Source organism: Vicia villosa, linkage group LG1 (genome assembly GCF_029867415.1).
Source record: "Vicia villosa cultivar HV-30 ecotype Madison, WI linkage group LG1, Vvil1.0, whole genome shotgun sequence".
NCBI lineage: Eukaryota > Viridiplantae > Streptophyta > Magnoliopsida > Fabales > Fabaceae > Vicia > Vicia villosa.
Window position 1 is genome coordinate 129,777,997 of NC_081180.1, and position 17,243 is coordinate 129,795,239.

The 17,243-nt window shown below is 35.5% G+C and overlaps 1 protein-coding gene across 1 annotated transcript; it reads right to left on the reverse strand.

Moving 5' to 3' along the window:
• Positions 1-722: 722 nt before the first annotated feature.
• On the reverse strand, positions 723-3,993 carry LOC131616770 (uncharacterized). Its single transcript, XM_058888211.1, has 7 exons — positions 3,742-3,993; positions 3,554-3,669; positions 3,256-3,461; positions 3,064-3,155; positions 1,794-1,896; positions 1,517-1,659; positions 723-1,035 (listed from the first exon to the last, which is right to left on the reverse strand). The coding sequence occupies exons 1-7, from the start codon at positions 3,937-3,939 to the stop codon at positions 931-933; spliced, it is 963 nt and encodes a 320-aa protein (XP_058744194.1). The 5' UTR covers positions 3,940-3,993; the 3' UTR covers positions 723-930.
• Between the last annotated feature and the right edge of the window lie 13,250 nt (positions 3,994-17,243).

Here is a 17,243-nt window from a genome sequence, read left to right on the forward strand (position 1 = left end):
AAATTCTCTTCATAGTCCACTCCATATGATTGTACAAATCCATTTGTCCGTAAGTCAGGCATTGTATCGATTTTTCCTTCATAAGCTAAATCCAAGTGAATCTTGTGCGCTCATTAATAAAGGTGACAAAACTTCTGATCCAATAATATTTTTTATTTGTGATGCTCCTCATATATCATTATGAATAAGAGAAAATGGTTGAAAATGTTTAAATGATTGTGGTGGATGAGAGTTATGTGTATACTTGCACAATTGGAGAATTTTTCATTGAAACAACTTCAAGTCTTTATTGAATAATGTGGAAAATATTTTTTAAGTACATAAAATTTGGGTGGTCTACTCTATATTACTTACCACAACATTGTAGAATTTTCACTACCAATAGGAACAGTTGTGCAAAAGTCTTCAGTCATGTAGTAAGAAGCTCCTAAGTCAACAATGCATTAGTTTTGTTTACTCTGGCTAGTGTTTAGAGCATGCGGAATATTACATTTTTGTGTTGCAGTAGTTGCATTAGTTGAAGAATTTTTTTATAAGACTTTCATTTCTCATTGTTGAATGCATATCAGTTAGAATTTACCTTTGTGGTGTTCCCTCTCCTATCCCAATTTCTAGTATGTTTTGCCTTTGAACTATGAATAATCTAACATGTATTTCTTTAGTAAAATATTTAAAAAGAATTCAAATTCAATTCAACAAATGTAAACGAACTCATGAATAGATTGTCTAATTGGAAAGTTATCTTCTTACTTTTTCAATAATAAACATTTCACATTCTTGGCACATCAAAATTTGGAAGCAAATCAGATACAACGGTCTTTAGTTCTTTTTTCCTGGGTGTCTCTTTTATGTCTTCAATGTGGCAAAAAAGCAATCAAGGTCAAAGCAAGGGGGGATTTTACACAATTCGCCAAGAGAGATCATTGAAAACTACCACAGTGCAGGCTTCTGGAACTTCCCGTGAACCCACACTCTTTGCATGCTCTTCCCTTTCTTGCGATTCACGGACTTAACACAACAATAATCAAGCTCAAGCTGCAGAGTTCATAGAAAGTCAGACTTTAGTGGCGGTAAGCAGAAACAATATGTCAGAAACACCTCAGAGACATTTGAGACTCTGGATACCCAGAAGAACTATAGGAAAGCTCTGTATTTTACATTTCATTGAACTCATTTTGTAAAATTGATTATAGTTAAGCAAGTTTAATATAAAATAATTTATGTTCGGATACATAAGCGTAAAGTGAATTGAACAATAAATTTGAGAGACAAAAATCAATTCTAATCGAGAACCTTCAATCATAACAAATCAATTTTAAGCCTTTAGAATCACTTTTGGCTCTCCCAGAAAGGAACCCAAACATACATTAAACCAGTTTGACATGTATGAAAACTAGCCAGTATTGAACTTAATGCAGGATCAAGATTCAAAAGTAAACTAATATGAAGGTTAAATATAGAATTATAAGTTATATTAAACCCAAAGCTCTTCTTTTTCAATCAAATAAGAAAGTACCTCAATGAAGCCTGCACCCAAAAATAGGTTTCGGACAGTGTTCAAACAAAAGAAATATGATCGTGTTCCATCTGAACGCATGTATTCCCTGAATCCCACTCTCTTGTCTGGTTCAAATCGAAGCATAGTCATATCATAGAGGCCTGGTTACACGGGGTTCATTCATGGTCAGCAATTTAAGTTTCAAAATTACTGTTGTCACAAAGAATTTACTTAAACAACAGATTTATTATCCCAGATGCTCTGAAAAGAATAAGATGGTAAGTTTGTTTACTACCATAGTCCCTAAATAAAACCATGCCTCCGGGCTTTAACACACTAAAACATTCCTTGATGGACCTTGGCATCCTCTCTAACGGTACTGCTGATAAAGTAAATATCTGAGATTACACAACAATAAGCAACATATACAATAAGAGGTCATTTAAGTTAACATTCAATACTTTAGTATATGGAAGAAAATTGTACTGAATACTAAAAAACTGATAAGCATATTAAAAACTAAGGATGGAAACCACTAGATTGAATCATGAATTAATGTATCTTCCAAATGAAACCAATGAAGGATGAGGAACATAATGCACCATAATGAGACAAGGAAGAATGCACAGTGCTGGTGTAGAAATATTAAGCAAGACAAACACAATAAACCATATGAGTACTGACAAATGTGTAGTAAACAATAAATGCAACTGACAAATATGAGCCACTAGCACATTACAAACAGAAATGGAAAGTTTTGAGGTTTAGTTAAAGGACGACTCTATCTATGTACAAAGGAACTTCGTGCAGCATAATGAAAGAGCAGTTTAACGCCCAGCCACTTTCTTAACGGTTAACCCATCTCGAAGTATACATCAGTTCAATTTCACAAATCACAAATATTAGAAAAGCTATTAAGTAAGCTTCATTGTAATAAAAATGCAATTACATTTAACTCAATAACTTATGTGTCTAAAAAACAAAACAAAACTACCCTATGCTAAAAATAACTGAAAGTATTTTGATTTCATTACTACTCTATAATTTGACTTAGTACAATTATAGAGAGACAAGGATATATTTAAAAAGAGAGGCTCAGTGCACAAGGCTCCCACTATGTGACATCTAGGGATGGCAAAAGTAACAGTCTTACCCCCGCAAGCCGAGAGGCCGTTTCCAGAATTTGAACCAGTGACTTCAAGTTCCATGTCACAAGGAAACATTCTTACCATTGGGACTAAGCAACAAGTATATAGACTATAGTTAACGGAAAACATAATTTGATTTTTAAAAACGAATAAGTAAATTGAAACGAAACAAACTTTTCAAAAAGGACAAATATTTTGAAATGAATTAGAAAGTATATCTATTAACACAAATTGTTAGGATTAGGAATATGCTGACAACACAAGAGACGTTGTTATTTTATCGCAAACAGAACATATAGTATCAAACAATAAACACTAAAACAACACAATCTGCTCAAACTAACATAGGCTCGAAGTCTAGAAGCAGTAGCACCAAACATCAAACTTAAGATGATTTGCATAAGAGAAAACTCATACCAATGTTACAAAATCTACTCCTCCAACACAACAGTCAAATCCTTCTGATGAACATGATTCCTTAACATTCAGTCCATTATCCTCTTTTACATCTAAATGAAACCAAAAACAACAAAGTCTCTTAACATTTCATCAAGCATTAACATGAATAAATACTCAAAAACAAACAAAATCACAGTAAAGAAAATTAACCTGACTGTTTTTGTAAATAATTCTCTCTACAAGGGTTACATGCCAACCAATTTGGGAATCCATTAGTAGAAACATCACAACAAAAAGTACGAAAACGATGCTTAAACGATTCATCTCCATTTGCATTCACATTTATAATTTCCTTAGCTCTATCAAGAGTCTCATCACTGCAATCGCATGCATAAACAATAACATCCTTGTTTTCCCTACAAAGAATTTAAAAAATATAAAATCAATAGCGTGATGAAGAATAAACAAAGGCTGAGAAGGAAGGAAAAAAAAAAGAAGAGAGAAATACCGTAGAATAGGAAGAACGGTGCTTCCGTTGCCGCAACCAACTTCCAAGAGTCTAGGGTTATAATTCGCGGGAGAGGAAAGCAATTGAGGGAACTCCTTTAACAAATAGCGTCTCTCCTGAAAATAGGGGGTGAGTGAAGTGAAAGTGGGAGGTGTAAAGAGAAGGAATGAAATGAAATGGAATGGAACCTTGAAGAATTTGCCGGAGGAGTGACGGATGTGAAATTGCTTCCAAGCTTGAACGTCAGATTGAGGTGATTGCGAGGAAGAAGAAGATGATGAATCGAAATGGTGGCAAAGAGAAGGGTTTGATTCGATTTCTGATCTGAGTTGCTCCCATTCGAAGTCCTTGCAGAAATACTCTGCTGCTTTGGTTTCACTACTCATTCTCTAATCCTCCTTGCTACAATTTCTTTACATCAATTTAAATTTAAAAACTCTATACGAAGTAAGATTTCTAAAATACTTATTGGAAACCAAAAATATATATAGATATAATAAATGTAAATTTATTCATTTTTATTTCAAAAAATTGTTGTTTCATCTCTTATAAAACTTGAATGAGAAAATTGATTTACCACTATAATTATAAAGTATTATTCTGACATTTTTGTTATGAAATTAATAAGAAAATATAATAGAAAAGCATAGACGAATAAGAGAAAAAAAGAAAAATTTACTATATTATTTTTATTTTGAACGAGTGTTTCAAGTATAATATGAGTCTTATTTATAAAACATATGTAATAAATGAAAAATAAATATTTTTTTTATTGAACATCCATAATCATGTCATTTATATTATAACACCTCTCTTGGATGTCCATAAGGAATATGTTTCGTTAAAAGTTAAAACCTTACTTGAAAAAATTAAGTGGAAAAAAACCTAATGAAAGAAAAAGAGTACAATATCCTTTTAAGATTGATTCATTTCTGCCCTCTACTGAACGATCTATTCTTCGACGATGAAGATCAATCTTTTGCACTAGTTGGTTAAGAGTTCCACTAGGAAGTGACTTTGTGAAAAGGTCTGCATGATTATCACATGAACAAATTTGTTGTAGCTTGTATCACTATTTTTCTGAATATCATGAGTGAAAAAGAACTTTAGAGAAATGTGGTTTGTTCGTTTTTCTTTAATGTAATCATCCTTCAGTTGAGCAGTGCATGCAATATTATCTTCCTATATGATTGTTGTATTTATTTTTCTAGAAGTCAAATCTTAATTTTTTGTCTGTGTTGAATTTGGAATCTCAATCAAACGCATTCTTGACTTATCTCATGTAAAATTTCTTCATAATTAAATGAAGTTGCTATTAGGATTTGTTTCGTAGGTCTCCTTGAAATACTTGTATCACCATAAATAAATAAACAATTTGTGTGATTGTTTACCCTGGAATTTAGTAAACAAACAAGCGCTAGTCTTCCAAAACAATGGTATTTTGGTTACTTACAAGATTGACTAGATTGATCATATGACACGTGTTTAGTTTTTTGGTGATTTTATGTCTTTCTGATATTCATTTTCTCAATTGTTATGGCTAATTTGTAAGTAATGACAATGTCAAACAAAGTAAAGATAGGAAAGTAAAAACACTTCGACTTAAACTTAAAAAGAATTAAAAGGACTTTGGTAAAGATAAATTGGCAATTAAATAAAACTTAGTGAATCATACGTATATTCTCACAAAACTCGTTTTTTGGTAAATTTTGGTACTTTGAGTGATATTGAGTATTTGTACAGAATTGAACATACTAAATCCTAACACTAAGATTCTAATTTATACTAATTTAACCATAACGGTCTTTTCCTAATAAAGTGTCAAGTTCAATATTTGCATGTCATTCGAATCCTCAAGCTTTCACGCGTCTTTTTGGATAAGATCAATACTTTTGAATTTGAAATCTTCTTCCTTCCGAAGCGCCAAATCAACCAATGTGGTTGTAGAAGTGTTTCTCTTCGAAACTTCCAAAATAACTTAAGCCTTATCTCCTTCATGAAATAATACCTTTTTGCAAACACTTAGCAAAGTAAAACCACTCGTGGGCTTAGTAGTCAAAATCTTTACGAAATAAACTTTATATATCTTTCGAATTAGCTCTTCTTTCCACAATCATCATTTTTAACTCAGCATCTTTATATCGTTGAAATTCCCATCTTACAAATTTGAAATCTTCTTCCTTCCGAAGCGCCAAAGAAACCAACGTGACTGTCAAAGCTTTTCTCTTTGAAACTTACAAAATAAGTTAAGCCTCACTTGCTTCATGAAATAAGACATTTTTACCAACACTTAGCAAATTAAAACCACTCATGAGCTTAGTAATGAAAATCCCTACAAAATGAACTTTATATATCATTCGAACTAGCTCTTCTTTCCACAGTCATCATTTTTAACTCAACATCTTTATGTCGTTGAAATTCTAAGCTAACAGCGATTTACCATTATGAGGATCTGACAAGTAACTTATTTATGTCTAACTTATTAATGATAATTTGGATACTTTGGAATAAAATAAACTCATGTCCATTAACCTTAAGATAACGAAGTATATGTTTGACTCTGTTCAAATGCCTTCGTGTAGGGGAAGAACTATATCTTGCTAATAGATTTATAGAATTAACATAACGCATTGTGTATAATTAGCAAGATAGATCAATGCTTGAATTACACTAGGATATGGGTCTAAAAGAATCGTCTAAAAGAATTTCTTTAAAAAATTTATAGCTTCTCTATAGGTCTAAAAGAATTGTCTGCAAATCCCATAATCTAACATCATAGAGGTAGACAATATACGATATTTGTCCATATAGGAACATTTTAACATTTTTATTATATACGAGATTTTCTCATATGAAAACGTTTTAACACTTTTTCTATATAACATTTTTGGTGTATCAAAGTTCCATTGTCTAAATATTCATTTAGTAAGGACTTTTTCTTTCTCAAGTCCTTCATCTCAAATAATTTCTTTAAACAATTTATAGCTTTATTGAATTTCTTCAAGAGTTCCAATAATTTTATGTCATATACATTGACAACTATTATAGAAAATCATTTTCTAGATCTTTTCATAAAAATACAAGGATATATGGACTTATTTGTATATATCTACCTTAGAAAATATTCATTGAGACAATTATATCACATGTGTCCATATTATTTTAATCTAGAGAGAGTTATTCAATTTGATGGAGTAGCTTTCTTGAGATCCAAAATTATATATCTCTGATATATTAAACCCTTTAGGGAGTTTTGAAGGATAGAAAAACACTTAGAAAGGGGGGGTTTGAATAAGTGTAGCTTTAAAACTTGTAAGATAAAAACAATTTGCACAATAATTTTTATCCTGGTTCGTTGTTAACTAAACTACTCCAGTCCACCCCCTTGGAGTGATTTACCTCACCTGAGGATTTAATCCACTAATCACACTTGATTACAATGGTTTTCCACTTAGCCAACTGCTAAGTCTTCTAGAGTATCCTGATCACAACCTGATCACTCTAGGAACAAACTGCTTAGACAACTTCTAAGACTTGCTAGAGTATACTGATCAACAACCTGATCACTCTAGAACTTACAACTTAATGTAAACAAATACTAAGAGTATTACAATGCTTCTGAAAAGCTATAATCACAACTGTGATATTTCTCTTAAAGTTTAAGCTTAAATCTCACTAAGATATTACAACAGCAATGTAGTGAGCTTGATGATGAAGTTTGAGAGCTTTTGAATTTGACAGCGTTTCAGTTTTATGCGCAAGTGTTGTATTGAGCTTCTCATGAGAACTTCATATATATAGGCACTTGAGAAGATGACCGTTGGGAGCATTTAATGCTTTGCGTAATCCGTACAGCATTGCATTTAATGTTTCACTCTTTTTTCAACTACCTCGAGCCTTGTTTCCGCTGTGTCTACTGACGTTGCCTTTAATAGCTTCTAACGTTCCTTTTGTCAGTCAGCGTAGCCTGCCAGTCTAGTTCTTGCTTCTGATCTGATGTTTGTGTAAACAACGTTTGAATATCATCAGAGTCAAACAGCTTGGTGCAGAGCATCTTCTTGTCTTTGACCTTGAAGTGCTTCTGAGCGTGATACCATGAGAACTTCAGTGCTTCTGCTTCTGATCTCAAGTTCTTCTGATGCTTCCATAGACCCATGTTCTGATTCTGCTTGACCATCTTCTGATGTCTTTCCATACCACGTTCTGATGTTGCATGCTGAACCTTCTGAGTCAGTGCTTCCTGCGCTGATTTTGTGCATACTCTTTGTATAATTCCTGTCGCACGCTCGCGAAAAATGAACAGAGTCGCCACCAATATATTTATCCCATAAGGGAAAGGAACATCAGATAACCTAACAAAGGAAGGAACAGGGTCTTGCGACCAGAGAATCAAGGCACGGGAGTCGGTTACGCAAGGGGAAGGTATTAGCACCCCTCGCGCCCATCGTACTCGATGGTATCCACCTATGTTTGTTTCTATCTAAAGGGTGTATACTATGTCTATGTCTAAATGCGAAATGAATGCAAAATGTAGGGAAAATAAAGAATTGTACTCGCACGGGCCCTACCCCGCTGCCTACGTATCCTTTTCAGGAATCAGAGTTACCGTAGCTCGGCTCACGATTTTCTGTTTGTTTTTGTGTTTTTTAGTTGGGCGGAGTTAACGTTCGCGCTCTTGCATAAGGGATCGCCTACGATGCGTACGAGCGGAAATAACGGTGCCCTTAGAAAGAAGAAAAGAGATGATTGGTTTGTGTCTTTTAGGGTAATTCCATGATGACGAAGACCTACTACAAGGCTTCGCATCACTTCCTTACTTTGTTTTAAATCTGACCATTCATTAGGTTTTTTGAAGTGTTTTTGGTTGGTGTTTTTTATGGGGATTTTAATTTTGTGACTTAGATCATACCAAAATGAGTTTTTGTTTTTTGAGTATTTAGAGAATGCACATCGAGGCCTACGCCACAATCGTTTCTCTAAATAGCGGTTAAGAAATACATCGAGGCCTCACACCTCAATCATTTCTTCTCCGCTAAGTAAAAGAGATACAAAAAGAGTTTTTTATGAATATTTAGAGAATGCACATCGAGGCCTACGCCACAATCGTTTCTCTAAATAACGGTTAAGAAATACACCGAGGCTTCACACCTCAATCATTTCTCTTCCGCTAAGTAGAAAAGAACATACATCGGAGCCTACGCCCCAATCATTTCTTTCCTACTATGAAATGTATTAACGGTATGATCTTCATCGATTTTTTATTAAGTATTTTAAAAGTTGAAAAGAAAAAAAGAATGCAATAGGGAACTATATCTAGATTCTAATCTAAGTTGTCTATACAAGTCTAAATCCTTATGTTAACATGGGATAGATTCTAAAAGAAGCAATAAAATGGTACTAACAAAATAGGCCTAAAATAAGGCCAAAAGCTAAGCAACAAAGTCACACAACAATTATACAAAAATAACATGGAACTGATACAAAAGCAATTCAAACAATAGTGCAAAAATCAACCTCAAAAATACTACTATTTTTGTGAGTTTTTAATGTGAGAAATTTAATCGATTAATGTCAAAATTGCTCTAAAACCTACTAAGCAAAATTAGTATTTTTATTCATTTTCATCATTATTGAGATATCTAATACTAAGACAAACTCCTAAAAAATACTAGTTAAGTCTAACAAACTGTTTGATTTTATTGTCTAAAAGCTTGAAGAAATAAAACTAAAAAAACTAAATTTTATTAAGAACTAAAATGATAACTGGGGGTGTAAGTCAGAAATGAAGGTGTGAAAAGTAACTAGCACCTGGCCCAAAGAAATGACCCAGCAATTTGTTTGTTTTGTTTTCAGATTTTCTTTATGCCAAAAATATGATGGGCTTAGGGGGTGGCTATAGTAATTCGTTCTACACATGGCCCAAGCTGTTAATCCGTGGTCACTATTTCCCTTCCATTTGATCTACTCAGATTATTATTATTAACTATCCCCAAATATTTGCATTAATCCCAACTAATCTCAATTAAAACCAGCTAATTGCAATTAATCTCCTTAATTAATAAAAAAGATAGCAAAAGGGATTAGGGCTACCAATTGAGACGTATCAGCTTCCTTCCCCTTTCAGACTCAGACGCGGCGAAATTCTTCTCTCCTCCAATCTCGATCTCGGTTCGCCGCCGTGAGAATGTAACAACTTTGTCCCTCATCTCCCTTCGCTCATCTCTTTTCGCCGCCGTGATTCAAGATCGATACGCCTCCGTTCTTCGCCTCAATCTTCTTCGTGTCGAATCGATGCCTACCTCAGCTCGTCTTCGGTTACTGATGAAGATTGACACAGAGAAGCAGTGATCTCGCACTAGATGAAGATGATGTTGAAAGCGTGATTATGAACTGAAGACGCGACGATTGACGCGCAGATTTTGTTGTTCTTGCGATGCATCTCAGGCGAGGATGATGGTGAGAATTGAAGAGGTGAATTGAAGATTGAAGTATGGAAAGAATTTGAAGGTTGAAGAGAAGGAAGTGGTTATGATTGAAGATCGGAGAGAGTTTGTTCCATGGTGAGTTTTCCGATTCTGTTCTGAGTTCTTAACAACTCGGTTACTATCTTTTTCCTCTGAGCTTTCTATTGTGATATTGTGTGTGTTTCTGTTGCAAAGAATTGAAGATGGATGGAGGGAGGGTTTGTTGAAGATTGAAGGTTGGTTGGGTAAGATGAACGCGCAGGTGATGAAGATGAAGATGATAAAGTGGTGAGGAGGTGAAGATGATGATAATGGTGAAGGAGTGCTATGATTATGGTGAAGATTGAAGAAGATTATGGTGAAGATGCAGAGAGATTGAGGAGCAAAAATGGTGGAGAGGTTTGAATATGAAATGAATTGTGAAAAATGAAGATCTCCCAATTTTCTGATGATGAACTGTTATATATAGATTGAAGGTTTGAGAATCTGAGCTTCAAGGTTAGTTACCACTCTTTCTCCTTTGTCTGTTATATGTTAGTTACATTCAGTTAGTGATATTCTGAAGGTGGTTAGGGTAGTTATCATTCTGTTTGATGAGCTGGCAGGTAGTTAAATTCTGTTTTCTGTTAGTTAAAAGTCTGTTAGGGAGAATAGATGGTTAGCTAAGCTGAAGGTTGAGAGTTAGCTAAGTAAATAGGTAAAGGCTTGAAAGTTTGTTAGGTTTTTCTGTTGAGTAGTTAGAAACTGAGTTAGTTGGTTATTTCTGTTTTGGTGGTCGGTTATGAATGGTTAGAAGGTTGGTATTCAATTAAGATAGCTATGTGAATATGTGCAGGGATGGATTTTCTTGTACTGGCCTTGAAATTAATAGGAAGACTTTGTTAGAACTTGTTGTGAATTGGTAAGATAATGATGATGATCTAATGTTGCAGGTCTTGTTTGAATGGCTGTTGTATTTTTCTGTTGGTTTAAAGGATACAGGGCTGAACTGGTTTCGTGTGTATGCTGCAGGATTACTGGCTGATTTTTCTGTTGGTGAAAATATGGCAGGGGTTAGGACATGGAGCTGACTGGGCATAAGGGTTGGGAAAATGAAGATTGAGTTCTACCTTTAGCGTAGATTTTGTGTAAATTTCAAAGTGCTGAGTTTCTTTTGTAATGTGCATGTGTGGTTTGAAACTGATATGGATTGTTGTATTGTCGTAGTTGCGATGGTTTGTAATTGTAGTATATGGTTTGAATGTGGTGTGAGTGTTTTTTTTTGGTTAGGATATGGTTGTTAATTCACAGTTTTGAATTCTATGGACTTTGATGTGGTTTTGAAATGGAAGCATACTGATTAGTGAGGTGAATTGATTTTGTGCAGGTTTATGGAATTGGCATGATTCGGGAGCATGGTTATGGTTTGAAGACTCGAGAAAAAGACCGCAAGATAGAAATCATGGAAACTGGCGGAGCAAAGCTTGGAAGATCAGAGTCATGATGAAGCTTTAGAGAAAACTATACTTTATGATGTAATGATTTATTTTTTGTAGTATGTAATGGTACTGTGATAGGAGTGGAATGGTGGAATATATCTTTGGTGTAACGGCAGGGACATGTATTTGGAATGGACTTTTCGTAATATTTGTAAGGAATATTTTTTTGTATTGAATGGAGACATGGGCTTTTGAATGGAAATGTGGATTTTGACATGAATAACCTCTTGTGATGGGCTCTAACTTTATTCTGATCAATCACCATGAATAATTCTTTCAATAATTCTTGATGATATGAACTAAAGTGCGTTTAAAACTTGGACGCCATCAACGAATCTTTGGCATTTTGAATTCACAACATCAAATAATCGCTTGAATGAATATCTTATCAACTTTCAATGAAATCCAACTTGCATTCTTAAGAAAAACTCCAGCTTTAATACCTAAAACACAAGTAACTTGCACTTCAAGCAACCCAACAATTTGAAAGACTTATGATGCCTTGATTGTAATGAATCTTCAAGTCAAATATCATGCCTTCACAAAATACTTCCTCAATAAACGACTCTAACCTGATGCCTCGGGGAATCCTTTGATGAGGATAAAGCTCGAAGCATACACCTTACTGCTTGTAGAACCAGAAATACCACATCTTATTAATTGTGTACGCATCAATCTCTATACGAAACCTTACGCTTCCAAATCCTTGATCCCATGCTCTTTTTTGGATGTTTTATTTGATGAATGAATGAAAAGTCATGTTAATGGCCTAAGGGAGATATGCAGATGACATGTGAAGCTAAAGCCAGTTAGAAATTAAAGGGTAGGACAAATTTGGGGTATGACAATTCCTGAAACGGAAGTTGCATAGTATTAGAGTACCACATTATCTCATACAAAATTCATATCCTTGTTATCATCAAAACTAAGAATATTGATCAGAACAAATCTTGTTCTAACAATCTCCCCCTTTTTGATGATGACAAAAACATTCGTAAATGATATGAATTTGCGATCAGAAAAATACAGACGGCTAAGGACAATTACACAGCTATAGCCTAAGCATATAGACAATGTGTGAATATGTCTCCCCCTGAGATTAACAATCTCCCCCTGAGATAAATAATCTCCCCCTGAAATAAATACTAGAAGAATTTTTATAAATAAAAGACTTCCCTGAGTATTTCAGTAGAGACTTTCACATATGCTTAGATCTTCAGAACATTCGTTGCTTCTGATTCTTGCTTCCATAGGACAGCTTCAGAACTTGAATTTCCTAGATCTTCAGAGTATTCATAGCTTCTGATTCTTGCTTCCATAGGACAACTTCAGAACTTGAATTTCCTAGATCTTCAGAGTATTCATAGCTTCTGATTCTTGCTTCCATTGGACAGCTTCAGAACTTGAATTTCTTCTTGCATCATTGCATGCTAGATTGTATCAGAACATTGTTGAATGTACCAGAGCATCATCAGAGCATCTTTACATCCTGAAATGTTACAGAACAAACTAAACGACAAAAGTCGACATGAATGAATCAGAACATAAAATATGTATCAGAACATATAATTATGTATCAGAGCACACAAACATAAAATGTTCCAGAGCATATTTTGTAACTAAAACATGCATCAGAACATATAAAGAATAAGAATGAAAGTATATTCTATCATCAGAATATCAGAACATTCTTTCTTCTTGTTTTTTATTCTTGAAGCTTTATAGCACTCAGCTTGCTTCAATTTCTAAGAGCTTGATTCTTTATAGAATTGCTTTTCCCCATCTCTTTGCTTCTCAAGTTGAGCTTTTGAAGAGGATCTTCAATTCCTGCAAGAAAACACTCAAAGACATAGAACTTTGCAAGTTCTGTTAGAAATGAGGAGCCTTTCTCCCAGCAACTGATAAAATAAATCAGATCATTTATCACATTTTTCTCCCCCTTTTTGTCATAACATCAAAAACATAAAAGATTCAGATGAAAAACACGACAAACACATAGAAGAAAAAGGATAATTTTCATTAAGCACGAAGAAAAGGTTCAGAAGTACAAGAGGAAGAGCAAGAGAAGATGCAAAGAAAAACAGATGCAGCAAAGCAAAAAGAAAACAGTCTAAGACTCAATCTAAGATGACCCTAGCTTCGACATGATCTTGGCCAGCATATCAGGAATCCCACTGTTGCTCTCATTCTGCCTTTCCATGAAAGCACGAAACTCAGCGTTGATTGATCTTTGCTCATCCTGGTTCTTCTGAATAACTTCCAAAGTCCTTGCAAGACGGGAAGGTTCATCAGAAGAAGCTTCACAATTTCTTTCCAAAAGGATGGCATTCTGATCCGCAGCTTCCATGATCAGATCATTTGCAGGATTTTCCTCAACAGGAATTGTTTCAGCAACATGATCTTCAGCATCTGCTTCTTCCATAGAAGCATCTCCATACTCTGCAGCAGGAACCTCAGAATCTCCATTCTCAAGTGCCTGAAGAATGGCAGCAAGATTCCTAGGAGCAGAAGGACCTTCAACTTCTGGCGGGTCAACAACTTCTGGTATGACCAAGCTTGGGTCGTTCTCAGAAGGGTTTTCCCTCAGAAATTCAAAGAGAGTCCTGAAGTCTCCGAGCAAAACAGGATATTGAGGTCTCCAGACCACAATCTCCCTGCATGGGTTAGCTTCCATTGCAGCAGCAATTCTTGCTTCTTCTAGTTCATCCACAAATCTCTTCTCCTCAACAGCAACCCTGTTTCTGAGGGGATGGTAGTAGATACCATTATCATCCTCCAGAAGGTAACCAACATGACCAGGGGCAGCAGCCACTAGTCTCTTCTGTACTCCTATTGCTCCTACTTGAAAATCCTGGGAAAGCTTCTCCAGAGGTTTCTCGTAGAAACATCATCAAGACCATTGAGGAAAGCATCTCTCAGAAGATCAAGCCTGCTAATCACTTTACTTCTGAACAACTCCAGACAAATGATAGGTTCAGGTTCAGGAGGGTTGAAGGTGAATTTGTAGTCAGGGTAGAGAAGGCAGCAAGGGTTGGATTTTCTGGTAGTTAGGGGATGGGATAGAGAAGATGGAGGTGCAGTGTTTGAAGAGGATGGAATATAAGTGAAAAGGGTTGATGAGGAAGGTATATCTGTGGGTGTGGGAAGGATGGTAGTTAAGGGGGTAGGGTTGAGAACTTGAGAAGATGATGGTGTTTGCAAGCTATTAGGTAAAGGTGATATGGGGGTAGGAGTTTGTACAGAAGGAGATGATTGAGGAAAATTTGTAGAGGTAAGGGTGTTTTGAGGTTCAGAAGGAGAAGATTGGATAGGTGGAGGTTGGTACACTTGCCTGGAGAAGTTACCTGTTCTGATTGCCTCAAAGGAATCAACCTTAAGAGGGTCATAAGTGACCTTCTGCCTTGTTTCTCTCTTGGCAGCTTCTTCTGCAGCCTTTCTCTTTAGCCTTTTCTCTCGCTTCTTCTTATCCTCCTTCTTGAGGTCAGCTTGAGAGGAAAGCACTCTTCCACGAATCCATGCAGGATCAATAGAAGATTGATTTCTCACAGAAGCCTCCAAATAGAATTTAACCGCCTGGCAAAGTTCTGCTTGAAATAAAGTAGAGAAACCTGCAACAGGAATTCTTCTGTGTTCAATGTCAAAGGGAACAACAGTTATTTCCTTGACAAGTTCCATTCTCAACAAGTCAAGACCATTGAAGATAGAACCCCGAGTGACTCTAAAGAAGTTAGGTGTTCCAATAGCCCTTAGGGAGTCCATTAGGTCACTTTCAATCAGAATGTCTGAGATCATTCATGCGTGTCCAAAAATAGTGAACACGTGTTCATTTTCTGGAAAGAGTGGTGACAGCTGTTTTGCTTTAAAAGAGCTTCTGAATCAACTTAGATAATGAAACGTTAGTAATAACAGAATCAGAACTTCTAATTGATTAGTATCAGAACTTCTTATAGCTGCCTAGTCCTAACACATTTCAGAAAGTATTCATACAAAGATCTTCTCATCTTCTCATTCTGGGCATAAGTCCATACTGATATTCTTTAGAATGTACTTAAACCTATCTTCAGCAAGGGGTTTTGTAAAGATATCAGCCCATTGATGGTCTGTATCCACAAAGTTCAAAGAAAGAACACCCTTCTGAACATAGTCCCTCATAAAATGATGTTTAATCTCAATATGTTTAGCTTTGGAATGTAAGATAGGATTCTTAGATAAACATATAGCAGAAGTATTATCACAGAAAATAGGAATGTTACTCTCATATATCTGATAATCTTCTAGCTGACTCTTCATCCATAGCATTTGTGTGCTACATCCAGCAGCAGCAACATATTCTGCTTCTGTAGTTGAGAGAGCTATGGTAGCTTGCTTCTTGCTGTACCAGGAGATCAAATGACTTCCAAGGAATTGACAACTTCCAGAAGTACTCTTTCTTTCAATTCTATCTCCAGCATAGTCAGCATCACAGAATCCTACTAAGTTGTATTCTTTAGATCTTCTGTAGACTAAACCAACGTTAGTAGTACCTTTCAGATACCTCAGAATTCTCTTAACAGCAGTTAAGTGAGATTCTCTAGGATCTGATTGGAATCTAGAAGCAGTTAAGTATATAAGAGATCCAATCATACCTCTGTACAGCTTCTGATCTACCTTCTTACTTACCTCATCCTTACCTAGAACACATGTTGGATGCATAGGAGTTTTGGCTTCTTTGCTTTCAGAAAGATTAAACTTCTTCAGAAGTTCTTTCACATACTTCGTTTGATGAACATAGGTTCTATCAGAAGTTTGATTGATTTGAATCCCAAGGAAATACTTGAGTTCACCCATCATGCTCATTTCAAATTCAGCCTGCATAGACTTAGCAAACTCCTTTCCAAGTGAGGCATTAGATGTTCCAAAGATAATATCATCAACATAAATTTGACAAATTAAAATATCCTTCTTAGATGTTTTACAGAAAAGAGTTGTGTCCACTTGACCTCTAGTGAAACCATTGTCCAGAAGGAAAGAACTTAATCTTTCATACCAAGCTCTGGGAGCTTGCTTCAATCCATACAATGATTTCTTAAGTTTGAAAACATATTCTGGAGACTTAGAGTCTTCAAAACCAGGAGGTTGATGGACATAGACTTCTTCATCTATATAACCATTTAAGAAGGCACTCTTAACATCCATCTGATACAGAGTGATGTTATGTTGAGTGGCAAAAGAAATCAATAAGCGAATAGATTCTAACCTGGCCACTGGTGCAAAGGTTTCTGTATAGTCAATCCCTTCTTGCTGACTATATCCCTGAGCCACCAGTCTGGCTTTGTTTCTTACCACTTCTCCTTTTTCACTAAGCTTGTTTCTGAACACCCACTTAGTACCAATGATGTTGAATCCTTTTGGTCTAGGAACCAAATCCCATACATCATTCCTTGTAAACTGATTTAGTTCTTCTTGCATGGCAATTATCCAGTCTGGATCTTCTAGAGCTTGATCAATAGAAGTTGGCTCGATCAAAGAGACAAGACCTAATTGACAGTCTGCATTGTTCTTAAGGAATGCTCTTGTTCTGATGGGATCGTCTTTCTTTCCAAGGATCACATTTTTTGAGTGAGCTAAGGAGAGTCTAGAAGATCTTCTGACTGTTGGCTCTTCAAGAATCCTGAGGTTCTCTAAAGATGCAGCAACTTGATCTTCTGATCCATTGCTTCTGAGACTTTCAGCTTCTGGAGCTTTGCTTCTTGGTTCTACAACTTCTGA

Bases quoted from the DNA above. Each gene is read 5' to 3' on its own strand.
- LOC131616770 (XM_058888211.1), bottom strand. From the start codon at position 3,939: ATGAGTAGTGAAACCAAAGCAGCAGAGTATTTCTGCAAGGACTTCGAA. The intron at 3,462-3,553 runs GTATTTCTCTCT...AATTCTTTGTAG, and splicing joins ACCGTTCTTCCTATTCTACG to GGAAAACAAGGATGTTATTG. The intron at 3,156-3,255 runs GTTAATTTTCTT...GGTTTCATTTAG, and splicing joins TTATTTACAAAAACAGTCAG to ATGTAAAAGAGGATAATGGA.